Below are 14,671 nucleotides of genomic sequence, written 5' to 3'. Positions count from 1 at the left end.
AAGAAAGAATAGCGGATTGACAGATAAACGAAATGAAAGCAAAGAATAGGGGCCCCCTCTACACTGTGTGTTTCTTGCAGTTCTAAATCCCTTTAATATTCTCTAAATGAAGATCGAACTCGTGCGAACACATTATCAGCCTCCGTCTTCCCACATGACGACGTAATAATTACAACTTCATCGCCGACTAGCACTTTAAGATGTCACGACAAGTCGCAGCTAATCAATTATAAGGAATCAGGTGATAAGACGGAATATCACTGCTCGTTAACAAATGCACTTGTTTGGACACATTTAAACAAGCAAGTCGGTAAGAAGTCTGCTCTCGCTGTTCCTTACAGAAAATAAAAGAACTTGGGAATCTTAACACGTTTCTGATTACTCGAAAGGGATCAGGCTAAACGGGTCATTTTGCCTTTTCGATTATATGAAAAATTTCCGTATATCAGTCGTCCGGTCTACTTGGAGATTGAAAAGTTTCCCATTATATCCAATGAGTAACGCGTTGCTTACTTTATCTTTATAAGAACCTTCTCCCACCACCCCCGTCTTTAGATAAAGAATTTGCGAACCACTTTTCCAAATTAACATCTTCTTATAAAGACTTCTATGTTAATAAAAAAAAATAGCCTTAAAATTTAGACGGAGAATTGTTAAGGCTATTTAAAATAGCCTTAACAATTTAAGGCTTTTCCGAAAGAAATTACTTAAACTTCATTTTAGGCTATTATTAAATAACACGAAGGCTATTTTAGTATTTACAAATAAGCGAAAGGCTAATTTAAGACATTTTCTATAATCTCGAGATTATATTAGGCTATTTTAAAATAATCCAAAGGCTATTTTTCAAGAAGTCGAAAATATTCACAAAATCATTCTTACATTTAATGTTATGAATTTGTATTATAAGGGGACACGTTAAATATTTCCCTCACTGCAAATTTTCTTTCGCACTTCCAATTCCCCGTTTGTTGTGAAGTACGCATTTGCAACCTTTGTGGTGCTGTGCAGTGAAGTATTCTATTCAGGAGAAACGAGAAATCTTATAACTGGTGGTGGTGGTATACTCAGGACTGTTTCTACCCAAATATTTTGTAGCTCACTTCTACCCAAAGCCACACAGTTATTAAATTCTCTCTCTTTCTCTCTCTCGCTCCGCAACAGATAGATAGCTACTGCATTGTGTACACAAAATGAATGCATCATGAGCGAGGAGATAGAAAGCAAGCATTTGAATTAAAGGCCTCAAACATCAACGTTTGAATTGTGTACAGACACAAACATTCTCTTCTTGTAGCGAGGGGGGGGGATCCCTTTTGATTTCCTTTCGAACGGGAACAGCGATCGCACGTGGGAGATTCGTCGGGTGAATTGCGTTCTACACATTTGCCAACAATACCCCAACAGCAAGTGAATGTCGGTCTCCACTAATTAGTTGAGGAATCATTGTTTAGGCGCTAACGGAACTCTCTCTTTCCGTCTATCCATTCATCTATTTATCTCCCTCTCTCTCTCTTTCTCTCGGTGTCTTTTTCCTCTTCATTTATCTTTCTTCTCATGCATGGGATTGTTACTACCATTATAAGATAAAAATGTTTCTTAATTTTTTTTTTGGAGGGGGGGGGGGTTAGGGAGGATAAAATAATACAGTTAAGGGGTAATGAAGACACTGTACACAGAAGATATCGGTTCGTTTCCTTATTATGAATACCTTTTCAAATAATGAAATTTTGTTTGCAGTTTAGGCTTAACTCAAACGTCATGTGGTATCCTATAAAAAGAACAAAATAAGCGATTATAAAATTGAGGTCATCCTAAGTAATTGGTATGAAAATTAAATAATTCTTTCATCATAAAGACATCTTCTGAGATTCAAGGCAGGGTGGTCCTTTTGATATTTTTTTTTTAAAAAAGTGGTAAAATTTGCAATAGTTCAACTTGTGATAGTACAGCCTCAGTGAGATTCTATGCCAGGAGTATCTGAGGATCTTTTACGGGGTTTAAGGTGACGATCAGTTAAAGATCAAAATGCTACTGACGACTGAATCCAACCAATCAAGTTGGGTTTATAATTCTTTTCTTAATAACACTGAGTTAGTCGGTTTATGTCTGTGGAACAGATTTTCCTCCGGGTGCTCCGATTTTTCACAAACTTAAAATGAATCTTGAACACATTATTCGAGTGATTTGTAGAGTTCATGTAGTTAGTATATTAAATGGACTCTGATAATTATAATAAATATTTAGTATCGTATTATGTGTTGCTATTGCATTTTAAACTCGTATTAGGGTTTTATTTAAATTATATGAAATGAAAATGATACAAATAAAGACTTAAAATTGATAAAGAGCATCGCAAATTATTTCCTTATCTTTGAGAAAAAAAAAACTTACTTCCAATTAATTAAATGTACTGCTGCAAGTTGTGTTGATATGCCTAAAAGCAGGATTCTGTTACTGGAAGTAAACTCTGCTATTTGATATCGTCGGGTGCGTTTCTTCAAAAATGCACCAGACTGTATCAAATGGTGCTTCTCTACCAGCAGAAAAGTTGCTAAATGAAAACAAAGTAATCACTGCTTCCAGTAATAAAGTAACAAATAAAGTACGCAAGAGTTTTGTCAAGTCGTTTATCTTACATACTAATTCTTAGCAATGATACTAACACTCTTAAAATGTCAAGACACAGCACTTCTTCGCAACGAAGAAATCTATTGAAATCTACCGAATATAAATTTCGCTAACAAACACTAAAATAGATTCTTTATTTTGGATGCCAAAATTCCTAATTGCTTTATCATTTAGACTGTCTTAGTTCGCAATCTTCGTTTGAAAACAACTTGAAATAATATTTTGTAGTTTGCCGAATGATTGACTAAATTTATGTGTTAAACCCACCCCATTAATAGTATTATAAACTCCATCCAAATTAGGATTCTTCCAATAAATCAAACAACTCTTGATTTATTTTATTTTCAATAAAGGGATGGGAGGGTCAAATATCACTCTTCTGTCACACGAGACCAACCATTCCTTGCTAATGGGGATCTAAAAATCGGAACAATATCATAACGTAATTTATGGATGACCCCTTATGTCAATACACTAACAGAAATAGCGATTTTCTAAGCACACACGAAGGATTTTAACTATTTAATTATAAGAGTCCCATCATATAAATATTGATGGAACCTTTACGTAGTTTACAGAAAACGCAACGATAAACTTCACCTTTTAACCAGTTCAAACGATGTATTATTCAGAATTTAATTTATCTACATCAGAGGTTTCGAGTATTTTTCCCATTTTTTTTTTCTCTGACGAGATACCCTCGGAGGTCATAAATATATATGTTTTTGTATAGTCTTGATTTATTCAATGAAAGCTATTAATTCTCTCTCTCTTTGAAGACTTATTTAAATAGGGGACCTCTGACCTAAATGGTCCATAAAATTATTCATTAAATTGTACTGATTAGAAATCAGTACATTTTTTTTTTAAATTGCCAAATAATCGGTAAAAAAACCTACTTTGGAAAGACATCACAAACCGGATTAAAATTTGGATGGCAAATGTCATGAAAATGAGAAAAAGAAATGTCCTTTAGTTTTTATTCTGTGGAGAAAAAGATGCAGTGTTTCTACGTTTGTGGAATAAAAAAAACACTTAATAAGACTTTGGGAAAAAAAAGAAAATACTGACTATATACGAGTATGTGTAGTTCCCAACAAATCCCGATAAATAAATGTGGTTTCAAAACGCATCTATTTCAATGTAAAACATTATTGTACAACGAAGAATTGGGAAACAATATTACATGACATATTAGTCTGAAGGATCATTATGTGTCTCAATGAAGAATTTTTTCCTTCTTGTGTTGACGAAAATATGACAGGGGATTATAAACTCACACAAGAGCTCATTCTATATTTAAAGAGTAAAATTTTGTATATTTAAAGTAAACACAGATTGTTTTCTATCAGTAAAAATGTACGATATTACAGTGTTGAAAGGAGTTACTCAATTTTGTCAATGGAAAGTACATTTGTATTTAAAACTAGCCTAAGAAATTTGGAAATAAAAAGTGATTTGTACCAATTATTTGAAGAGAAAAAATCTACTCACGTTTATCTTGATAAGAAGAAAATGGTCAGATAAATACAGCTAATAAAACAGTGTGAGAACTTGTAGTAAAAGTAGAACTATTGAATTAAAAAAATCCACACAAGAGCATATTAGTCTTTGTATTTCATTAACATGAGTAGTGCTGCAATTGAAGTTTCGGTACATACTATAGTTTATAATGAAGATGGATACTCTATTATAGAATAGCATTTGAGGTACTGAGATCTTCTATGTATCGATTCTGTTTTTAAATACAGAAGAGGAAGGAATTCTGAGAGACTGAAAACAGAAGTGTCTCAAGTGTCTAATTACATGTATCGGATAAGTATGAAAAGTATTGAATACTCGTAGAATCTTTTAAGAATAGAAAAACACTGAAATAATGATTTTTCTTAAGAGGGATAACTGGTATTCTTCTTAAACTAGTTAAGATGAATACTAATAATGAGTACTTAAGTTGTTAAGATCATTACTTGCATTCATCTTAACTGGCAATGAGATTGAACGTATTGATACCTACCAATAGGATGCACAGATACTGACAGTTCAATTTTAAATTGAAATAATGTTATTTTGGCCCTTTTAAAAAAGGAAATAGATTGGGAAAGGGTGACGAATAGGAAACTAGATGCAACCAGGAATGTTGTCGTGTGTAGATGATCATAATATTTGCATTATGAAAGACGAATACGAAGACATCAAATGACATTGAGTAATAACTTAAACATCTTATCCTTTCCTCAATTTTACAAGTGATGTAGGAAATGGGAGAAGTGTGTACACTTATATCTACAAGTGAGGTTACTTAGAACTACTGATTGATGAAAAATCATACCTCGACCCCATTCCACATGTAATGCACCTCATGGGGGTTGGAGTGAGATGGTACGTTCATGTGACTGTGGTCCGCCATCATAGACATCCAGTGCACGAGGCCTGACGAGGGGGATACAGGCCGCACAGGGGCAGGAGTGCTGGTCGCCAGGCCTGCTGTCTTACCATGGGGGTCTGGAGACCACACGAGAGCTGCCTTCTGCGGAAGCGAACATAAGATATAAGGAAAAAAATAAAAAAGCGAGAATAGGAAAAACTTAAAAAATACAAACAATTTAAAATGATTGAGAAAAAACAGAAAGTAAAAAATTGTCATGGCAGCAATTATTAAGAAAACACAGGCTCAAGACTTAAGTAAGATAAAAGCGTGCATTGAAAAACACAATGGTAATTAAATAAATTTTGATAGTGTTGAAGCAAAAACTTTCGTATAAATAAATGGTAGAATTGGCGCATGCAATGTCATTCTCTACAGGGGAAAACAAGCCAGTTGCTAGGCAACGTGCTTTCTTTAGGGGCAAAAAATACAGGCAAACAAATACAAAAAAAAAAAAAAGTTTTTATGGCTTCAAAATTAAGGTAAAATTAAAAATTTAAAAAAAAGGCAAAACACAAAATAACTCGGTGGGAGAGCTAACTACATTTTCCCCGACCGTGCCTCTCCACCACCCCTTAACTGAGCCTTCATTCTCTAAAAGAACCACAAAGAAGCAACAAAAAAGGGGACAATTACCGAATACATGGAGCCCGATCCACTTAAAGCTCGGAGTCTATGAAGGTGGTCGTAGGAGCCCACCTTTTTGGAGGGCAGGCAACAGTGTTGGGAACCATAGAAACTGCCGGGGTCACACGAGGAACAGCCTGGAGACGCAGATGGGGCGACACCACTGTTGCCACTCGGAATGTCCGAGTGGGAGAGGGGGAGGGAGTCCCCCTCCTGCTGTGGATGGGAGAGGGGAGAACCCGGCGTTGCACAACGTCGGAAGGCTGCATTGGAGTGTAGTTCCAAACACGACTGCATGGAGGGGCCGAGGTCCTACGGCCCGACACAACGACACTGTCCCTCGTCGAAGGGGGAGGCGGCGGCGGTTGTGGTGAGGAAAGAAGAAGGAAAAAAATAATAAGAAGAATAAAACAAAACAATAGTAGCGTCCTCTTAAAAAACTCTTCCTGAGCAACGGCTTTAAAACAAACGGGTGATGTTACACACACAACACACAGGGCCCCGATACGCAAGCCAACGGAGGCCGACACTGAGCGGAGCAAACGACGCAATCCTTCACTCAGATTCCTGCGGGTGAGGTGATTAAGCGCGCGACTGCGCCCTACGTCCGGGGCTGGCAGCACTCTCTAGTGGGGCATATTTGTACAGCTTCGTCGGTTCTACATGAGCAGTCTCCAATTGGACAAGACTTCGCGTCGGCGCTCGGATCTATTGCGGCCTCTAGACCTCGAGGCAAATTGCCCGAAGGCTTCTTATTATCTTCTTTCTCTCTCTCTCTCTCTCTCTCTCTCCCTCTCTCTCTGTTTCTTTCCTCGCGCGTCACATCACGGCCTGAGTCTACCTGGGCCGCCACTGGAGCCGAAGCGAGTAGCCGAGACGGTTCTTACAGTGGTGGTGAGAATGTGCAAGTCCGACTGTCCAATAGCGCCACTTAGTTTGTGTACGGATCGACTACGTTTAAGCTGAGGGAGGGGCCAACAGACACGAGCCAGACATGGTCCTCGCTAGACACCACTTGTGGGCTTAATTGTCTGTGAGATGAAGGAAAGGATGAGCTTCCCCATAACTACCGTTTTCATCGGCAAGGAAATACGGCAATGCAAGGTGAGTTAAGCGGAGACATGACAAGTTACAAATACGTTCCGGAGATCACTGGCGCATCTCGACGAAAAACGATAGCACGCTTAAAAATCGGTATGCGCTTAACGCACGATAAACCCGAGGTGGTCACTCGTTTTGCAGCTCAACAGGTAAATAAATAAATAAATAAATGACAGTTTCAAATTTACACGTGGGAGTCTTAAATGATGATAACCAAAGTCATGTGACACATTTATTAGAACGGCGGTATCGAGAACCCAAGTTTCGGGAATAGTCCGTATAACGTGGATTCTACACACCAACCTTTTTACTCACACATCAAAGCCAACTCATATTAGGGCTAATAACAAACTGGACGAAGGTAAGCTGTCTCTGTTTATTAGTCCTAATGTGGGTCATTACTAATGTAAGCTAAATGCAGTAACGAAATGCCTTCAGGTTCATATTTTTAAAATTTGTAAGGAGATGTAATAATAAACGTTAAAAACTGTCAATGAAATAAAAATAATATAAAAAGATCCGTACTGTCACCGGACCTCTTTAAACTGTTAAATACATGAGGGAATTTATCCATAAAAATCCAGCATGAAATAAACAACAGCACTAATTATGTAGATTTCAAATACGACACCATTATATGATCAAAAATAGCCATTTGGTCAACCATAAGGTATCTGATACATTTCATCGGTTGCTAGGCAACGTCCTGCATCAATTCGAAATATAAAAAAATAATTATAATGATTTTAATTATGATATATACATGATCAAAACAGTCTTTTTGTAATCCATAAGCTATTTAATCAATTTCATGGGTTGCTAGGCAACGTCCTGCATCAATTCGAAATATAAAATATTAATTATGATATATACATGATCAAAACATAGTCCTTTTTGTAATCCATAAGCTATTTAATCAATTTCATGGGTTGCTAGGCAATGTCCTGCATCAATTCGAAATATAAAATATTAATTATGATATATACATGATCAAAACATAGTCCTTTTTGTAATCCAGAAGCTATTTGATCAATTTCATCCGTTGCTAGGCAACGGACTTTAGCAATTAAAAATGTAAAAAGCTATTGAAATATGCATTTGGAAATAACACAAAAGGAACTTAAATTGTGCATTTTAAACTGGGAACTCCGAAACTAAGCTATAAACAATGAAATTAGTATTTGAACACATTTGTCGATTCTTTTTCAATTATAACCGATTTCTTATATCCACTAACTCGATGAATATCCTTTTTTTACCAGCTAAAACGAAATAAATTGTCCTTTCTGAAAACTTTGCCAATATATTTTTAAAAAAGCCAACAACTATCCTTTAGCAAAATGTCTTTTTACATTTAATTTTTAATATATTTTATATATATATTTTAAAGCGAGGTAAAGTAGGAGATGTTGGAGTAAGTGAAGGCGAACTAGCCTTTATATGACATTGGTTTACAAAAAAAACCCTCCACCTTGTTTCATAAGTTATTTCCAAAGATCAATTTAGAGTTCCTTTTGGCCAGCGAGAGTGCTACAAACACGCTTTAAACTGCTTGCGACATGGATAAAGTTTTCAACTCAAGAATCACTTAAAAACTGCGGTTAGTGTATTTTTATTGAAAACAGATTACATGACAGTCATCTAGTACAGCTGCCTTTCTAAAAGTCAATACACCTGTTACCCAAACTATTCAATAAAACCTATTGATTAACAATTATCTGACAAGGCATGTTCAATGGTTTTTCCCTCACACAAGATATTTCATTTTTCTACTTGCCTGTGTGCTCGTCGATAAGCGATTAAATAAGTGGCTCTTCTTTCTCGGTGCTTTGTAACCGACGCGGTTATCTACACATTTATAAATTAGATACCAAAAGAGGAATTTAGCTGATGGAGAAAAAAAAATCATATTTATCTGAATTAAAAACTAATTAATAATGATTACATGAAGTCTAACATTGTTGTAGCGCTGATATTATGAAAAAATATTAACCCCTAAAAAAGAAAAATGGATCGTTCTTGAAATTTACAATTTATTAGCAAGTTTAAGTTTATTGCTGATTGACTTGTGAAATCAACAATGTACTTGAATATTTAAATTTTTTTTTATTGTTGACCACGTCGTGAAATCAACAATGAACTTGGATACTCACATCCGCGTTTTTATTGTTGACTGACTCGTGAAATCAACAATGACCTTGTATATTAACATTCAGTTTTTTTTTTTTATTGTTGACCACGTCGTGAAATCAACAATGAACTTGGATATTCACATTCAGTTTTTTCTTTTTTATTGTTGCCCACGTTGTGAAAACAACAATGAACTTGGATATTCACATTCGGGTTTTTATTGTTGACAGACTCGTGAAATCAACAATGACCTTAGATATTAACATTTCATTCTGGTTTTATTGTTGACTGAATCGTGAAATTAACAATGAACTTGAATATTAATATTTGGGTTTTATTGTTGACTGAATCGTGAAATTAACAATGAACTTGAATATTAATATTTGAGTTTTATTGTTGACTGAATCGTGAAATTAACAATGAACTTAGATATTAACATTCAGATTTTATTGTTGTTTTCTCACGACTACACAGAATTGTTTGTTGGCTGAAATTTTATTGGTTAGTACAATAATTTTATCGTTTGCTAACTACTTACAAATGAATACTGAGATAATTATTTTTCGATAATACTTTTTGTAAATGTATATTTAAAGTTGTAAATTTGGATTTTAATTAATTGAAAAGAACAGTTAAAACGTTAATTTTTTTCTCCCTACTGAATTTCAGATACATCTTTTTAATTTCTGTTATTATAGGGAGAAAACTTTTAAGGAAACCTATTTTGTAGGAACAATGTCTAAAAAAAAGTCTTATGGGATATCCTTTTTTTAAAACCTCCCTCTTTCTAGAAGCTTGCTTTTCTCGGCCAAGCAGAGCTGGACTAAAAATACCTTATTTCTCTGAATAGAATCACGTGAACTTGCAGAAGACGCTAAAACTCAATAGAATTTTACATGCACCAGCACATAGTTGAGAGGTCATTAGTATTAATTGTAAGGAAAAATTGTTTTTTATGATGAACTCTTAAATCATTTCAAACCTTAATATTCTGGAAAAAAAATAATAAACAATAAAAGCCCTAATAGTTCCTGAAATTTACAATTATTAGCACGTTCAAGCTTATTGCTGACTGACTCACGAAGTCAACAATTAACTTGAATGATAATATCAGATTTATTGTTGCGTTTGCGTGCCCGTTTCGTATTGCTTCTGTAGACAGAATTTTATTTATTTGCTTGTAGAACAATCGGTTACGGTCTAACAGTAGTATCAGAAATGATAATTTGAAGACGAAACGGTTTTTCAAAAAGTAACTCGAACTTGTTTTTATCGATACTTTTACTTTATTTTAATATGGTTTCAATGTATGTGATAAAGGATAAAAAGATTATTTTTTTCTCTTATTTTATGTAACATCAAATAAAAAGAACTAAAAGTCTGTATTAGCTACTAAAAAGGACATAAAAACAAGTCCTTTCCCCCTCCCCCCGTCCAACTGCAGTATAGAAATGTCGGCCGTTACCCATAATCCCTTGCGCTGTTTCCGATCATTAGCAGGACAAATGTTCACATGGCTAAACAGCAAGGATTAGATAAATGACGCGAAACTGCCTCCGTTTGGCAATATTAATGATGTGACAGATGTCCAAGCATCCCGAATACTTAGAACTCAAGAATTTCTGGCTTCAGTAACACAATAGAATTCTTTGCACAACACAAAAGAACGTAGAAATAAATACTTACATATTACATAATAATTCCGAATCTACAGTCATCACTAGACTGACTGCTTTTTTTTTTTTTTTACCTCTTTGCTCCCGGGTAGCCTGAGGGTTTAAATTCTTGCCTGGATGTGCGAATTTCTCCAGTATCCCAATACCAAACCAAAACTCGAACCAGTTCTTCGGTCAGACCACATTCTTGCACACAATTTGGTAGCCTGTTTAGTATTTATTAAAACCATCGAATTCACACGCCTCTCTATAATACCGCGCCCAATGGCATCAGCATTGTAAAATCTTAGTCATTAACGTCTTTATAATGCCATAAAAGTAGAGATACGCACAACGAATAAGTTGAGAAATAACCCTTAGAGCCAGCTGTCCGGACTCCATGGAATACAACAGGAGACACGTTGTATAACCGCTTCAATGAGGGAAGAGGGGAATAAAGTGCTTAATTTATTAAGGTAACTACATAGATCAACCAGGGGGAGTGTGTAGATAGCTATGATGATAACGGAACAGACGGTGGGACATACAGTAGACTTTTTTCTTTTTTTTTTGGTGGGCTATTATTTTTATACTTAACTCTACCTTCATCTGTTCTTCTTCCCTTTAATTAATGAGGGGTGGAGTGGGGTGTAATGCTCAGCGATTAAAAAGGCATCAACCTTTGGTTTCCGAGATAGGCTAGAAGTTTACTGTTTCACCACGAAAATGTGTAACTTTAGGGTAAAGTGTACATCTAAAAATAAAAATTAAAAATAAATAAATAAAAGAATTTATTCTTTTTATTTTAATTTATCGGAATCAATCTTCCTGAATGGACGTTTTTGTATAAATTTATTCATATGATTGTTGAAATCTACAACAATGATAAAATTTCCATGTTCATTGATTTCACTGAGTAGCCAATAATCTTCTTCTTCTTCTTTTTTTTTTTTTCCTATTAATTGTTGAATAGCAACTGCAGACGAAAATAAATTTTAACTCGTCAGTATGATTTGAAAAGTACATGAATTTTGTAATTTTTTTAGCGATTAAAAACTAAATGAAAAATCAGGGTGAGGGAATCTACAGCTACCTTTAATAGATCAAACAAATCCTCGTTCATAAAACTATGCAAATAAAAAAGTTGATTATTAATACGGCAATTATCAAATATAGTGGAAATGTTAAACCATTATTTTCGAACTGTAATTTGTTAAAATGATTACAGAAAGTTAAAAACCGGGTGATATTAGAATATAGAAACAGCCTTTTCTTATACGACGAAGTTTGAATTGCGATAAGTATGCCATCACTACCTTTATAAGCTATTATATTCCCATGCTGAGATGTCTATTAGCTAATTATTTCAATTATTTCAGAAAATCTAGGACTAATTTCACCTTCTATTCTGATCACGCAACAACTCAATGATGTACGGTTCACTAAATATATTACGTGCTGCGTGTGTCAGACGCAAACAGCGGAGCAGATCATTATCTTCTATGTATTTCTATGAAGTTTTTTAAAAAAAATTAAATAGAAATCTGGTTTCGATAAATTGGATTACAGGATTTAAACTCGTCATTCGGTTTTCCAGTCATACCTAAATCTAAAGGCTTTAATTAATAGTTAAGCCTAAATATCTTAATGTTTAATTAGCTGTTAAGCCGATATCTTGATGTGTTAAATTAGCCCAACCGCAATCGTCATTACAAAACAGCAACTCCGTGGAGTGTTGTGTCAATTCTCTACCTATAAAACTCGGGGACGAACGGCATTCGAATATCTTACGAAGCCCCCCCCCCCCCCGTGGTGATTGATAGTTATCTGGCGGTCCCCGAACGCTTTTGGAATGCCTAACTCGCTAAGCGCAGACCTTGACAGAATAAAAGTGAGGCGATCCCCTGCATAATACCTAATGGAGCACAGCGCTACTGTAAATATTTAATGGCATTTGGAGAAGAAAAAAAGAGAAAGATGGAGGGAAGGCTTCAACAATCAATACGAAGTCTTCCGTTTGTTTTCGGAGTATGCAGTTTTCTAAACATTATTTTATGTTTTGTCACTTTGTCTTGGGGAGTGAAATGAATATGCTGAGAAAATTCGGCGATGTATGTGCGTATGTGTGAGTGCGCGCGCGATGTTAGACTGCAGAAGCAAAATAATAATAATAATAATAATAATAAGCGACATACGGTTTAATAAATGTGATTGGATGAAGTCCGCGAATACAGAAATGATTGTTAGAAGATAACTTAAATAAATTGACCGAAAAAAAAAAATGAACAAATAGATCCTAGATAGATAGATAGATAGATAGATAAAGAGGATATCTGTCCTATTAACTTTACGTATTAAGTCTAATGGCTTGTTATGGCGGAATAACTAACTTGACTTCTTAAATGTTAATACTGCTAGCGAGATGATTGCTTTGTGTGTTTTGTAGGCGGAAGAAATTTACATCTCCGGATGAGACGGCTAATTCTCTTTTTAGTTGAAAAAGACCTTATAAACGCTTCTTAACTAGATGACATTCAGATCTGAGATTTTCCCAACACAGGACGAAGTTGCTGACGGCATACCAGAGGCACTAACAAAAGAGAACACAATAGACAAATAGATAATAATGATGAGAGGTGACACACACACACACACACACACACACACACACACACACACACACACACACACACACACACACACACACACACACACACACAGAGAGAGAGAGAGAGAGAGAGAACAGATTAATATACAACTGATGGATGGATAGATGAAAAGCCAGCGTATAGAAGACACAATCTCCGTATATGTAAGTAGACATTTTTATTTTATTTGTTAATTAGCTCTTAAGCAAGATGAAATATCATTTTGTTTTTGTTGTTTCAAAACAGTTTGTTGTCAGTTGCTTTACAAGTTGGGTCTGAACGCAGAATATTTGTAATTGTGGCGACTATTGTATCACTCACTGCACACACCTATGTCATTCACATGAAGAGAGAAAGAGAGAGAGAGAGAAATTTATGGCACATTAACAATCATGGTAATGTGTTACATTATTTGCTCTAAAGACGCTAGAACTTTTTCAAGCCACTTCGGGTCTTAAATAAGGGGAAGTTGATTCACACCAGGTGATGAAAATCATCTTGATACCTCATTCACAAACAGCCGTTGTCGACGGAATTCAAATTCACAGCCTGTAGGTTGGAGAACGTAAAAGCTATCCATTTGGCCATCTAAGCCAGAACGAAATCTTAACGTAATATCATTAAAACATGACGTCATGTTCGTCTTAATCACCAAAAAACAAATTTATTTTATTTTATTTTATTTTATTTTTTTATTATATAGAAACAAATAGTCTCGTGCACAGAAATGATCAGACGTTAAGTCGCAAAAGATTCTCTACAGCTAACATACGACACAATCGTTATTACAAAGTGAAAAAAAAAATCATAATTAAATGCTTAGAATAAATAGCGCAACTTGTATCACGTAGTAAATAATGAATACATGAAAAAAAAAATCTAAATAAACGTGTATCCTTTGACATGTAGTTGCTTTTACTAGATTGAGAAGTGGATGGCGATGAACTTTGCCATGCTCAGTCAGCAGTGGATCATGTTTTTCCAGTGTACACGTTAAGAGTTCAAGGGTGTTGCTCTCGTTGTGATGATGATGTTCTTGATGAAAACAGCTTCTCACCTTCTGCTAGAAGGTTCCTCTTGCTGTTTGCTTGATTTCTTATGCATCACGATGATCTTCAGAGTGCACAAAAGGCAGCATGTGACCTACAGTTTCCTCAGATGAATGGATTATTTTCTTTTTTTTTTTTTTATTTATAAGAAATTCCAGGAAGATGTGCTGAAGAGTTCAATCAAAGAATAGACACTTCTTTGCGTCTTCTTTAAGTAGTATGCTAAGTTTCACTCAAAAACTGTTTCTTGAGGTGGTGAAGAATTCTCGAATGAAGTTTCCTGCTCTAATTATATCCTATGGATTAGAAGATAAACATCAAAAGACAATGTGCCGAATTGTATGGAACTATGAGCGCTGAGAGTGTTATTACTGGTAGCCAAAGATGCTTTTCAGATATGATCTG

General features: G+C 35.2%; 1 protein-coding gene across 1 annotated transcript in view; it reads right to left on the bottom strand.

Annotated features, from left to right (window-relative positions):
- Positions 1-13,854, bottom strand: part of LOC150107639 (uncharacterized) — a 192,569-nt gene extending 178,715 nt beyond the window's left edge. Inside the window, exons 1-2 of the mRNA XM_090392148.1 lie at positions 13,723-13,854; positions 4,961-5,158 (exon numbers count right to left, since the gene is read on the bottom strand). Of these exons, the coding sequence (XP_090248274.1) occupies positions 4,961-5,158; positions 13,723-13,854 (330 nt within the window). The remainder of the gene's footprint in view (positions 1-4,960; positions 5,159-13,722) is intronic.
- Positions 13,855-14,671: the final 817 nt, after the last annotated feature.

This window comes from Typopeltis vanoorti, chromosome 4 (genome assembly GCF_054136105.1).
Source record: "Typopeltis vanoorti isolate ZY-2024b chromosome 4, IOZ_Tvanoo_1.0, whole genome shotgun sequence".
In the NCBI taxonomy this organism is placed as follows: Eukaryota; Metazoa; Arthropoda; class Arachnida; order Uropygi; family Thelyphonidae; genus Typopeltis; species Typopeltis vanoorti.
Note: the sequence above shows the minus strand (reverse complement) of the source record. Positions and strands in the feature narration are given on the sequence as shown.